The sequence below is a fragment of the Cephus cinctus genome, unplaced genomic scaffold (genome assembly GCF_000341935.2).
Source record: "Cephus cinctus unplaced genomic scaffold, Ccin1 Ccin1_scaffold0168, whole genome shotgun sequence".
Lineage (NCBI taxonomy): Eukaryota > Metazoa > Arthropoda > Insecta > Hymenoptera > Cephidae > Cephus > Cephus cinctus.
Genome location: NW_014332892.1, coordinates 4,294,409 through 4,308,040, shown reverse-complemented (window position 1 = coordinate 4,308,040; position 13,632 = coordinate 4,294,409). Strand labels below are relative to the sequence as shown.

General features: G+C 40.7%; 3 protein-coding genes across 11 annotated transcripts in view; 2 read left to right on the top strand and 1 right to left on the bottom strand.

Moving 5' to 3' along the window:
- Nucleotides 1-7,373, top strand: part of LOC107264318 (protein piccolo) — a 26,713-nt gene extending 19,340 nt beyond the window's left edge. For 3 of the 8 annotated variants that reach the window (XM_015732458.2, XM_025081175.1, XM_015732457.2), the window contains exons 20-23: nt 558-648; nt 739-821; nt 960-1,067; nt 1,182-2,756. In XM_015732458.2, the coding sequence (XP_015587944.1) occupies nt 558-648; nt 739-821; nt 960-1,067; nt 1,182-1,486 (587 nt within the window). In that variant the 3' untranslated portion in view covers nt 1,487-2,756. Of the gene's footprint in view, nt 1-557; nt 694-738; nt 822-959; nt 1,068-1,181; nt 2,757-7,242 lie in introns of those variants that run through there. The other 5 variants (XM_025081176.1, XM_015732459.2, XR_003058587.1 and 2 more) reach the window with 5 other exon arrangements.
- Nucleotides 7,318-9,565, top strand: LOC107264368 (mitochondrial enolase superfamily member 1). Its single transcript, XM_015732559.2, has 6 exons — nt 7,318-7,458; nt 7,620-7,722; nt 7,865-7,980; nt 8,066-8,220; nt 8,293-8,876; nt 8,960-9,565. The coding sequence occupies exons 1-6, from the start codon at nt 7,375-7,377 to the stop codon at nt 9,256-9,258; spliced, it is 1,341 nt and encodes a 446-aa protein (XP_015588045.1). The 5' UTR covers nt 7,318-7,374; the 3' UTR covers nt 9,259-9,565.
- A 631-nt stretch (nt 9,566-10,196) lies between these two features.
- On the bottom strand, nt 10,197-12,960 carry LOC107264369 (histidine triad nucleotide-binding protein 3). 2 transcript variants are annotated; one of them, XM_015732562.2, is made up of 4 exons: nt 12,535-12,960; nt 12,316-12,433; nt 12,030-12,223; nt 10,197-11,930 (listed from the first exon to the last, which is right to left on the bottom strand). In XM_015732562.2, the coding sequence occupies exons 1-4, from the start codon at nt 12,823-12,825 to the stop codon at nt 11,898-11,900; spliced, it is 636 nt and encodes a 211-aa protein (XP_015588048.1). In that variant the 5' UTR covers nt 12,826-12,960; the 3' UTR covers nt 10,197-11,897. The 2 variants fall into 2 exon arrangements, with proteins under 2 accessions (XP_015588048.1, XP_015588049.1); XM_015732563.2 differs by having other exon boundaries at nt 12,126-12,223.
- Between the last annotated feature and the right edge of the window lie 672 nt (nt 12,961-13,632).

Here is a 13,632-nt window from a genome sequence, read left to right as displayed (position 1 = left end):
GAATGCGTGTGTGTGTGAGAGAGAGAGAGAAAAAGTACGTGCGAGTTAGAATTAGAATTTTTATTGAAGTTCTATAATTTGACAATATTGATTAGATATAGAGGTACGTTATACTTGTATGTATATTTGATTCTTAATAGCTAAGGTAGCCTGTTTTATGATTGTGCTACACGATACTATAATCAAATTGGCCCGGCACAATTTAGTTTATACGCAGGTGGATGTATTGTATCGGCTAGGATAAACAGTACCAATAATAAATATTCATTAAAAGTGGGAGAGCGAGAGTGTGTTTGAAATGGGGTTGGGGCAGCTAGCAAATAGCAGATGTGCCAGTTTTGATTCGTGTTGGACATGCGTGTTTGTCCCTAGTATGAAATGGAGCACCTACGCCGTATCACCTTCTACGTATTGAGTTCGCTGTTGATCACTATTGGCTGTATCAGCGAGTTAAAAGATGATTGAGGCAGAGACGATTAGGCGGGAGAGAACGACGAAGAAGAAGTTACTGGATGCCGCTTAGACTGATTAAGATTTTTCTTTTGAATGATTCGTAGGGCGGCGGGGTGAGCGCAAGGACAGTGTTATGGACATACCAGAAAAGTTGCCAGACCGAAATAGCGAGTCCGAGATGGAAGAAAAGTGGAGGTAAGTCAAGAAGATTGGGAGTTGTGAAATCGTGAGAGCTCGAGGAGGACAATAAACAAGAAATAATGCGTCTAATATCGATATGGGCAGTCAGTGGACGAAGGGAGAGGAAGCAATGGACATGAAGCTTGGACCAGGTCAAGTCGCACCAAAAGGACTGAAGCCGATAAGCGGTAATGCTAACGGGAAAGAATTGTCGAGAGAACGCTCGTAGATCGCGGAGCGTAAATCTCCCGATCCCTCGACACACGCACGCCTGCACGTCGCCGCGCGTCACCCTTTAAACTGCCTTTCGTTATCCCTTTTTACAGGAGTGCAAAATGGCCAGGTCAAGCTAGGTCTCTTTCTCAGCAAGGGGACTCTCGATGTAGAAGTGATCTCGGCGCGCGGGATATGTCCGCGGGAACGAGCGGAGCCAGGTAAGATGAGCCCGCCTTTCAATTCGATTGCAGATTGTGCGATACATTACGATGACATTGGAAGCGAGGAAAACAATAGGGAGGAAGATTATAAATTTGACTTTTCCCATGCAGATACTTACGTAAAGACATATCTGCGCGATGGTGAACGTTGGCTACAAAAGAGAAAGACACGCGTGGTGCGTCACTCCCGGGAGCCTCAATATCGGCAGACCCTCAAATATGGAAGCTGCGATGCCCTCGGACGAAATCTTCTGGTAATGCTCTGGGAACGAAACATTGGATTTGGAAGCAACCAAGGTCTTGGCGGGGCCGAAGTAAACCTCGACCTACTTCCTTTAACGCGACTGACCGTCGGCTGGTATCCTCTCTTTCCTATCCACACCCTCGGCACCCAGAACTCAGCCGATTCCCCCTGATGGTTGCGAGAAAAATGGGCCCTCGAAGCTGGAGAACTCGACCTTCGCTTGAGTCTTCTTCTCAAAGACGAGGGAGAGTCCATCGTAAAGATAATTTCCTGATAGGAAGGGGACAGGTCGTATCCCTACTCCATTTCCTTGCCTTATATGGTCAACGGGCGAACAGGGAATGACCCCCATCAATTAAATTTAATGTCACTCGACGCACTGACAATCACACATGGAAGGCAAGTCCTGACTGACGGCCTTACAAAATATCGTCCTAAGTATTATCGACAAATGCAATTATGAAAAATTGACAATCAGACAGAAGATGGTCTTGTTGGTCCTGTTGGTCCTGTTGGTCCTGTTGGTCCTGTTGGTAAAGGCTGCTTCGCCAACCGCCAAGAGGCTCCTCGCTGGAGGTCACTCGCGGCACATTCCCTTCTCTCGACCATTACCTACGACTATATCGAACCTTAACTTATTGTTAGTTCGATTCTTCGAGTCGAGCCTTTGTCATTAATTACTAGTGAGAATGGACATTTAAAATCGAGACATAGAAGCCAAGTGTAACGTAACACAGCATAAAAGAACTAACCGAACAGAGTTACTCTGAGCTAAAAAGTTCATTTCAAGCAATACAAAATGACACCGAGCATCAATAGACACGTAGACTACGTTAGCAATAATGCCGTACCTGCGCGTTATTTTGTATTTCACGTTTAAAGAGGCACGCTGGCATCTATCATCTCCCATCGAAATTATGCCGAGGGTCCATTTTTCTTATCGTGAAGCGTCACTCCTCGCTCTCACTCTTCGTGTCCAATGTATACGCCTAATAATCCTCGAATCAATGAAGAACAGGCGAACCAACTATTGAGCATTACAATTACTTCACTTGATGCAAAGTAATATGAAATTCAATACTTTTTGGTATCGAGAGGTCAATAGTTACACACGTTTAAAATGCTGGTGGGAAATTGGATGAGCAGTGGACGAGACAGACGATTTACTGGTCGCGTGATCTCGCTGGTCGAGACGAGAATGTAGCCAACACATGACGAAGAGCTAGAATGACCGCGATAATCTTTCCAATTGCGACATTTATAGCTATCACGAAAAACAAAAAAAAAATTATGAAGATCAATCCTTGACAAGATTGGAATGGAATATAATAGGTTAGGTTAGGTTAGGTTAGGTTATATCTAAAGCCCTAGAGACTTACTTGCAGTAAAGAAGAATGTAAATTAATTTTCCGAGTTTGAAAAAAAAATGAAGTAGATAATGATCGATGTATCACGCTCATTATCTGACGCAATGTGTAATTACCAAAATGTATTGGTGCTTCTTGTGTCAATGGCACCGTCACTTGAGCTGTTTCAAGAATGGCCTATTTAGAATTTCAAGTGTACGAAACAAATGAATTTATCCAATTTCCCAGCAGGCCAACCCATTTCACTGGAGAATGACTGAACTTGCGCTTACCCAAAACACACAGGCGGACATATTTATCAGTATCATTGATTTATCTTTGTCTGGTATTTCTCGCAATGAATGCCCGTTCTGGCAACTGGACATTGAATGCTCCTCGTGTAGAAAATTCTGCTAGTCTTATTCATTGTAACTGTTGTAAAATGTTGGTAGAATAACGGTGAAAACATGTACCGATAAGAATGAGCTATCAAAGAGAATGTCGGTACTAATGGGAATTGGGGAACTGGGGAACTGGGGAACTGGGGAACTGGGGAACCGAGTTAAAGATCCAATGCGGTTCCCAAAAGACTCAAACGGAGGCCTAATTTAATAGATAGTAAATCGCATTAATCCTTGAAATCTCGTATCGCGAAGGCGAGAAACAGTAGCGAATTGTCGCCAGCGAAGCCAACAATTCCGTGTGTTATAAAAGTTTAAATCGGAAACTCGAAATATAGACAACGCACTGTCGCTGCTTTGTTCATACACTTTATAGGGATATCTATTTTCTACGAAAAAGTTGTCTGAGCTACTTTTCATCCTGAGGCCCTCGTCTCTCGATTATCCTATGACTACTATATCTACTCTGACAATCGATCTACTAGAGACATCTTTTACTATTTACCAGCTAGCCAGTAATATACACGAATCTAGCGTAAGAAACTCTATCGTGTAAGGATTTGTATAAATATCGGTATGTAAACGCGTGCAGGAGTGAAGTAGCGATTACGGGGTGGCGGGCAGAAGAAAGGAAAGAGTCTCTACGTGTCTACGTGTGCGTGAGTTGTGAATCGTAATCGATTAACCGACGCCTTACGTTTAGCCGTAAGGCGTAATCAACAAGATTCGAAATGACATCGGATTACAAAAGAGGATAATCCTGAGGAGACGCAGCCCCGTAGCTTCCTAGGCCCGTACACTGGCCGACTTCAGACCAACTGGCACACTCCTATACACAATTACATACTACGATCAATTTACGTTAGTCTCAGCCTTTATTGCTAATACAACAACGGTGTGTTCGTGAGATCCAAGCAACAGCCTCTTCCCTACATATCTCTGTGTTGTGTATAAGCATTCTAAGTGTGTGACAATCGAATATCTCGAATGGTCGCGCGACGATAAAAGAGCGATGCGCAGGAGCTTCTTTCTTTGGACTTTCTTGACTCTACTAATTCGGAAAGACAAGTCGACCCCGTTCGGCTGGCAAAGCGAATTACTCGCGCGACCACTCCCGCCCCCCAGGCGTCTTGTGTAGTACGCATGCGATATTAAATTATAATATGTAACATGAGAGTCTAACGGTGGATTGACGCTGGGACAAACGTATTCACAGGGGTAGGACTCCAAACGTTCTTTTATTAGCTAACTGACAATCTCTCCCGAGGAGAGTATAAGTGGGAGTGCAAGGCTGCATTACTTCTTTCTGAAACCTGATGCGTCGAGCCCAGTGCGAATTCCTGGGTGACGGTAAGAAGAAGATATGGAAAAAACACGTCAGATGTGGCTTAGAGAATTAGTACGTAAGCTTGAAAAAGTCACGGAGAGACAGTAAAACATAAGTATCTAATTTTGCTATATTTTTGGGGTGGACGGAGGAAAATTCAAAGATTGGAAAACAATAAACATTCGGGACCCAAAACATTGGCGACGGAACACCACTAGACGTAAATAGAGATAAATAGCGTAAATCCCTTATCGGAAAAAAATAAAATAAAATAAAATAAAACGTTAGAGGTGCAAAGTGCAAGACATCCTGCAGTTTTGCGTATTCCGAAGCAAAAGGCAATAAGCAGCCAATTCTCATTGGGACAGTAAGATAAAAATTGGAATTGGAGAGCTCGAAATAAATTGGTAGTCTGCAAGGGAATTTAAAGCTTTGAATCTATGGGGTCAGCACTCGCACGAGAGTGGAAGTCTTTAAAAACTCTGTCTGCAACTTTTGGAAACGTCAATTCTACGAGCAAAGGGGAAAAAGGGCAGCCTAAGGGAATCTCTCTAATTTTGGAGTCAGTGTGTCATTTAAGTCATAAGCGATGGTATCTTGCGAATAAGACATAGGTCATTACGTCATTCGAAATCAATGTGATGTGTCCAATACGTGTTGAGTGTTGATCGTTGCGTTTGTCAAATAGATCTTGGGATTTCAACTCGATCGACCGAAAAGGTCAACTATCGCTTATTGTTAGTCATTACGTGTACTAAACCGGGTTTCTCGGTATTGCTGCTGTGAATTACCGCGTTGCCGTCGTATAAATCCCGTCTATTGTACTTATTGTATTTATAGTATATTCGCGGAACTTATTCTGCTTCTTTCATCTTTCTTCTTCATTCTTCGTTCTTCATTCTTCATTCTTCATTCTTAATCGGAACGTCCTGTTGTCATTTGAATTACTCGATGATGATGATGATGATGCTAGAACGTAGACAGTAATAAATTACTGTAGACCCGTCAGTGTTTTAGCAGACTACTGTTCACGCGAATAGATGCTATAAGATGCATGTTGTCTGGATAAGCGACTTACTCAATCATTTTACAGAGGATCAAGGGACGCATGGCACATGTGCGCAACCCTATCCAAGTAATTCCCTTTATACAATCTACGTATCTCATTAAATCTATAAGACTCAGAATGTAGCCTATTGGATACTCGTGTATCGCACAGAAAGGAATGAAAGAGGGGCTGGAGGGAAAAGGAGATAGGAATCTATAGGAGGGAAGAATACGAGCTAACCCCTTTCTCGCGTGTCTACCAAGCGATCCCGTGGAAGTTAACTTTTCTATAAGTACGAACAGTTTTCTATATATGTATAACGATATATTCTATAATACTATAATATTGTCAATGTTCGAAAGCACGACTTTATATTTTTTAACTATTTAATGAAAGTCGCCTTCTGCATCTTACTCCACCACCACTCTACTCGAGTCCCTAAATTCCCTCCGTTTTATACGAATTATAAGTATCAGCGTCTTCGAGATCCCGAATCATGATTGAGCGTCAAGCGAGATGAGAGAGAGAGAGAGAGAGAGAGAGAGAGAGAGAGAGAGAGAGAGAGAGAGAGCGCGAGGGTGAGTGTGTGTGCATGTGTGGGTGAGCCGAACGTAAGCGTAAACGTAAACAGTAAAAGTATTCTTCCATAGAACGCAAACTCGAAACGAAGATCCGATCGAGCAGGAGAATCTGAAAGCTTACTCTTGTAATGGCAGGCTTTACGAACGACTGACTTTGTGTGTAGTAGGCACGCGTCAAGCGTTGAGTTACGACTCTGGAAACGCTCGCTCTTCGCCCGAAGATCGACGCCAATTTCCGATTTCATAATAAAGCATCCTCGCGATTTATTCTTATACCGACGAGATGGGAATAAAGTTAAACATTTTTTTTTTTTTTTTTTTTTTTTTTTTTTTTTCCATGGATATGAATAGAAATGTGTGTGCATTTTGTGTAAAATCCTGATGCTGTATAAAACAAAATATAAAAAATATACACTTCTGGTGAGAGTCAAAGATCATAGCCAGTGTCATCTGTCTGTTGTCTCCTGAACGATGCTTGTATTAGTTCAAAGCCAAACTTGCCTAATGCTAACAAAATCTCAGTACCTACTTAGGCAACCGTGTGTATGTAGTTATACCAAAAATGAGATTATACCTGTCAGGGATGTCCTGGTTAAAGCAAAGGTGTTCAAAATAGTTCGAGTAGCTATGGTAATACGCTACACACTTTTGTCAAAGTGTGTGCTACGAGAAAATTATTACTCGGATGTATCGATTTGAGAGTAAGAATTTAGCTGCGAATTGATCGTTTCGCGTGCTGCCGCCTGCGAGACAAAGTTCTCAATACACAATTCTTCATTTTCTAGTAAACCACAGATTGAATCGATTATATTTTCCTTAAGTTCATTTCGATCAGATGATGTGATCACACTGAATTACATGCACACTCGAAACAACTATATCAGTTACATCATTTGAAGAACCGTGTTAATTCATTTAAATATTGGTCGACTTGTAAACAAACATTCCGTTATCGTAGCTGGTAGTTGATATTACCAACTGATATGAGAAAAAGTTCTCATGTCAGTGTATGTATACGTGCGGCAATCTTGTAAACGTAGGACAACCTATTGCAACGAGAACAATTGTTACGGTGATCTTTCTTTCATACACGATCCACACTTAGGTATGTACATACATAGGACGAACGATAACGTTATCTCGTTGGCAACAGATACGAAGATGAATTGCAACTTCAACGTTGCCGATTAGTATATATTTACCTTAATGCAATGGTACTCGATAGCTGCGCTCGGTCAAAGAGCCAGACTGGATGTGAGCGCGTGAGCTTCCACTTGCCAACTTGCCAACTTGCCAACTTGCCAACTTGCCAACTTGCCAGGACGCTCTTGCTAATTGACAAATCATTAACATCGAAATGAAGGTGATCACCATAACGGAGATGGACGTGAGGGATCTTCGATTTCCAACGTCGCTACTGGCCGATGGGAGCGACGCTATGGTATGTCGTTCCATAAAAGACTACTATCATAGAATAGAATTGCACGTTATCCTTAGTTACGTCGCGACAGTCGAATTTCAATATATTCGAGCTGCGTCGCAACACGCATCTGTCCAAGCAGAGAGTCGAAAATGTTAATTATCGTCTTGTCGATTGCGCAGCACGCGGATCCTGATTACTCCTGTGCCTATGTCACCATAAAGACGGACAATGGCGTCTCGGGGCATGGCATGACGTTCACCTTAGGCAGGGGCACTGAAATTGGTAAGAAAAGTATTAAACGACTGAAATGAATTCGTGAAAAGTAAAAATGATCGGAAAATGGTCGTTTTAAGCCTCCTCCTTATTCCTCCTATTCCTCCTATTCCTCCTATTCCTCCTACTGCTCCTACTCTGATGCTTCTAGTCGTAGAGGCTTGCAAGTCCATGTCCAGGCTGGTCAAGGGCGAGAGGGCCGATGAGATATTTGCCAATTTTGGATCGTTCTGGAGGAAACTGACGAGCGACTCGCAACTGAGATGGGTAAGAACAGGTCATCCGATCCTCGCTATATTTCAATGCGTCAATGGTCTTCTCTGTGCTTCTTGAAAAAGTCTCTTCTCGGCAGATCGGCCCGGAAAAAGGCGTAACCCATCTAGCCACGGCGGCAATCGTGAACGCACTTTGGGATTTGTGGGCTCGTATCGAGGGGAAGCCTGTGTGGAAACTACTAGCGGATCTTTCGCCGGAGCAACTCGTCTCCACAGTTGACTTTCGATACATGTAAGTTCCTTGCAAAATATATAGTATATACTTTTTCATTACGTGACCTTTGCGTTATCATGGGGTATGCAGCACGGACGTTATCACCAAGGAGGAAGTGATAAAGATGCTTCGGGAAAAAGAATCCGGTAAAGCCGAGCGCGAGAAATTCTTAATGATAAATGGATATCCAGCTTATACCACGCAAGTCGGCTGGCTCGGTTACAGCGATCAGAAGGTTCGTCAGCTTTGCCACAAATTTCTGAAGCTTGGCTTCACTTCCTTCAAAGCCAAAGTCGGCCAAAACGTGCAGGACGATATCAGAAGGTGCCAATTAATACGAGAATCGATTGGCTACAAAAACAACCTGATGCTCGATGCCAATCAAACTTGGGACGTACCTGAGGCGATCGAGTGGGTAAAGAAGCTTGCTCAATTTAAACCAATTTGGATCGAAGAGCCAACTTCTCCGGACGACATTTTGGGCCATGCAGAAATAGCGAGAAACCTGAAGCCTTACGGCATCGGCGTGGCGACCGGAGAGATGTGCGCAAATCGCGTCATTTTCAAGCAGTTGCTTCAGGCCAAAGCCATTCAATTCTGCCAGATAGACTCAGCGAGGATCGGGGGCATCAATGAAATTCTTTCTGTTTACTTTATGGCGGCGAAGTTCGGAGGTAACTCTCGAGTATAGTAGTCACTCGAGGATGATTGTCCTCATTTTTCCCCGTAAGTCAGCCATCGCGCTTTATTATTTCAGTGCGAGTTTGTCCTCACGCAGGCGGTGTGGGCCTTTGCGAAATGGTTCAGCACCTTCAAATGTGGGATTTTATCAGCTTGAGCGGCTCGAGCGATGGTCGAGTCATTGAATATGTAGATCAGCAACATGAACATTTCGAAGACACTATTAATATTGAGAACGCTCATTATATGCCACCAAGTGCTCCTGGATACTCTACCAAATTCAAAAACAGCAGCCTCCTCGATTACGAATATCCTCATGGTAGAGAGTGGCAGCGTTTGTTTCAGAATGGTACCTTTCAGAAGCCAATTGACTAGAGATTATTTATTTATTTTAACATCACTATACATTGTAAGTACGCATTTGCAAGCAATTGGCTCTTTAAAAAATTTCAAAGCTGTACGGGATGTTTAAAATTACGTGCTTGTGCCTATTTTTGTGCTTGTGTCTATTTTTAAACATAGTTCAAGATATTTCACATTCACCAGACAGTTTATCATCAACAGACACGCTAACTTCACTCAAATATGTCAATCATAATATTAAGGAAGTTAGAGCGATCCAGTTCAGTCAATTGACAGGTTAAAAATATGGGTCAAAAAATAAAATTTTGTTTTCACGCAACTATTAAATATATAAAATAATTTTTATTTTACACAAATACACTGTAGTTTTATGAACAATTAAAAAAAAAAAACGAATAAAAAATTAAAAAATGGCGAAGATATGAGTCGTCAAGTAAGACCCTCTTTTGAAAATCCTTGCCGATGGTGGAATTTTTTCTGTCAGGCATCGTCTGAAAATAAAAGAAAAAAGTTTTCTTATTTAGAAAGGTAATAGATAAAATATAGCATATGGAAAATTTTTTAATAAATTGTTTGTAGAAATGACAGTTGTTTGAAAAAGACTCAAATTTTGACCAATATTTTGAGTTTGAAAAGTTTATAAAAAATGAAAGCGACATCGAATCAAAAAATTCCTATTCTATATTTTAGATAATATTATAAAGCATATGTGCTATAAATTTCATAAAAATCGATTAAGTATATCTCGAGATATCTTGTGCGCCAGTTTGAAAAAAGCAGGTTCAAGAAAAACGCAAAAGAAAAAAAAAATTCGGCGTCAGCGGCTTAAAACCAAATATTTTGTTTAATTACCTTGAATCTGCGATTCCTGGACCGTACATGAGGTCTTACATTGACGTCGCGATGTCCTCAGATTCCTTTTCAGCAGCTCTTTTCAACTTTCTAGCCTCTTTGGTCTCCTGTTGGGCGCTCATGTTGGCTATAGATACCCGCTGGGCATCCAAGTGCTCGAATAATCGCAGCGCGCTTGGGCCAATTGTAAGATTTAATAATTGCACCATTTCTAATACACTAGTATATCCATCGTTAAATATAATAGCTGCAATATAAGATGCAATCTCAACAATTTTTGTGTCACTGAAATACACTTTTACAGCCGTAGATCAAATGACAGCGTTTAGACTTTCGTTGTTATTCTGAGTAGATCCTTCTAAACAGCGTTCTAACAAATCGGTATTAGTTAATCTGTCGTATACCGGTTTAATTACTTTTTGAACAACTACAGGAATCGAATTTTTATGTTTATAAGAATCCAAAGTTCCAGAGGCCTTCGCTTTCTCATACGAACACCAGGAGTCTTCGCCGAACGGGCACTTGTCATCCTATATGCTGTGGCTTTTCATCAGTGAATATTTTATGGTAATAAGTTGCTCTATCGCATTTTTTATAATTTCAACTGATGTATTTATACTTCTTCTAATGGAAAGACCATAATAAACTGTCAACTCATAAATAAGCTTGACTATCAACTTCCCTCTGCCATCTATACCAGAATTATCTTTTTTTGCTTTGCGTGATTGTGTATCCATTCGCTTTTGCACGTGACATATAAATACCTTTTTTTTTTCAAGGCAAAATTCCCATATGGCTTATAAGTCTTATTGTCTCCATGGCCAACTTAATTACCATATCGTACGTTATTAAATGTTTCGGATCTTTTGAACATTTCTACAATACTACCCACTTCCATTTTTCCAGCTGACCCTTCGTGTTTGGCAGAACATTTATCTGAGTGTTAATTGCTCCACTCATTATATTCCTTCATCAACAACTTCAAATTTTTCTCAAATTCACAAGCTTCGCAGTATGAGCTTTTCAAAATAAAATCAAGAACTTTTCCTGAATAAAATGATATGAGAGTAGAAACGCCTATAAGAGACAACAAAATCACGTTTCATCCAGGTTCTAGCGCCTGAAATAGTGAGTTATTCTGCATTATCCAATTCTTTTGCCTCTTCAAGATCATTTTTCATAAAAAATTCAAAAATAGTTTTTGTAGCAGCGTAAAAGATATTCACAACTTTATCGCAAAACGATTGAAAAATTGTTTTAGGTAAGTCCATGATTGCACAAAATTTGTCTATTCCTGCTAAACAGATACCTAAGAAGTCTGAACGCAAAAACTAATCGTCTATTTACATCATATGCTCTACCATTTATAAGCGGGCATGAGTTCATTAGGACTGTTTAACATTTTGGACAATTAACTTTTAGTTTAAAACCAAGACGACGAAGAGAAGTTTCGGTAATGTTTATATCACCGACGCACGAAAAACAGACACAAAATTCATTAATTGGTACCCGAAAGACGCGTTGACTTTAAAATCAACGCTTTCACCGCTCTTTAATTTTTTAGCTGATGTACCGGTGCTAGCTTCCTCTATCTTCCCATTGAACAACGATTCAACGGGTGATACCATTTCTTCGTGCTCCAATGAGGACGTCCAACTGCTTTTTAGTCGCCTTTTATATCAAGAGTTACTGTTCTCGATATTTTTATAATTAATTTCAATTCAAATATTCTTAAAGGTATAAATAATAAATCTAGGCAACAAAATTGATTTCCTGAAAATCTCAAGGTGGTGTAGCCCTTATGATTGAAAGCGTGATTGGACATATTCCGTCTAAAAATAACGAAATTAAATAATCTTAATAACGTGCCAGTTGTTTGCATGAGGCCTTCTTAAACACCATGATAATATTCATATAGCTATTACTCTTACACTGACAAACCAGAAGGAATTAGGCTTGAACATTATTCTCTTGATAAAGTTCATATTCTCCACTGGAGAAATAAGGTGTAAATGTAGATGTCTTACAGTGGTAAACGGTGGCCAGTGAAATCCAGTTCTAGTAGAGGCTGGATCGAGTCCATGGCGTTCAGACACCAGTTTTACAGCATCGAGCATTTTTTCTACTAAAAGACAAATCAAGTAATTTCGTTAGGCGATTAAGATTATTTCTGGTCCCGGACAGTAAGTAAAATAATCGAAGTAAGGAATATCTTACAAACATGCTCGTCTTCGGGTTTTAGAACTTTTGCATTTTCTATGTGTACCTTCGGGATAATTAAATAATGATGCGTAGATGCTGGATGGATGTCCTTGATGCACAGAACATCGTTACTCTAATGCGAAAGAAATCAAGTTAATAAGGGATGAGCGATTGCCAAAAGGAAACTCGACAACGCTGACATTGAGATTAGTTAGACTACGTACATCTGCATACCTCGTATATAGTTTCGCTGGGTGCCTGGCCATGCAAGATTTTACAGAAAATACAATTCTTATTATCTTCAGCCATGAAATTCATTTGAAAATACTTCAAATTGAAAGAGTTTCCTCTGGCCAGAGTGAGACACTTTCCTGTACCAGAGATGAGTATGAAGATGCACAACGGTACGGTTTCAGCCAGAGATGAGAAACTCATCTCTGTTTCAGCAAAGATGATTTTAGAGGATACCAAAATAATGGCGCTAAATCGTAGCGGCGAGTCCGGGAGTAAAGATTCTGTGATCATCACCTCCGTCGCTAATGCATGTTCCGTCGTGGCCGAGCTGAACGTGATCACGAACGTATAGCTTTGTGGGTAGATGTTCTCCGCCACCTATCGTCGGTTCCCAGAGCAACCTTTCGAGCGAGGCCACTCTTCAGATATTGCCAAAATATCTTTTTTTTTGCAATGTTCAGTTCGAACGCACGATGTAACCTCGATAAGATTTACTGTGACAATAGCCAGCACCTCATGCCTACCTTCACTAAGGAGTGCAGCGGTGCGACGCTGGCTTCTGTTCGGAACTCAACGCAGAACCATACTGAAAGCACCATATGGTAGGTACCACCAGTATGTTTAATAGGTATTTTACCGATATTTCGAAGCATAACCATGGTTAAAGCCTATCAAGAACTATAGAACTTCTCAAGAACTATTGAGAAAGCCTGTTAATAAAATACTTTTCAAAAATTCATGTGCTATGAATGTGAAGTTGGCACCTCAATTTTTGAAAACTGTTTCTTTCTCGTTTCAATAATCATAGACTACGCTTACACAATGGCGTTAAACCGATTTAGTTAATAATAATAATCTAAAGGAATGACCAATCCCAAATATTCTTTACAAGTAGAAATGTCGATGATTCGTCAATTCCTTTAGATCAGTATTAACTAAACCTATTTAAGACCGTCGTGTAAACATAGTCATAGGCAATCTCCGCATCTCATCATCTCTTCCGTAAGTACTACCGGTACTGCCATAACAATCGACCACTGGTGTGGCACTAGCATGAGCGTCGCAATTATCTTGCAACGTAACCTTACTGATAGAAAC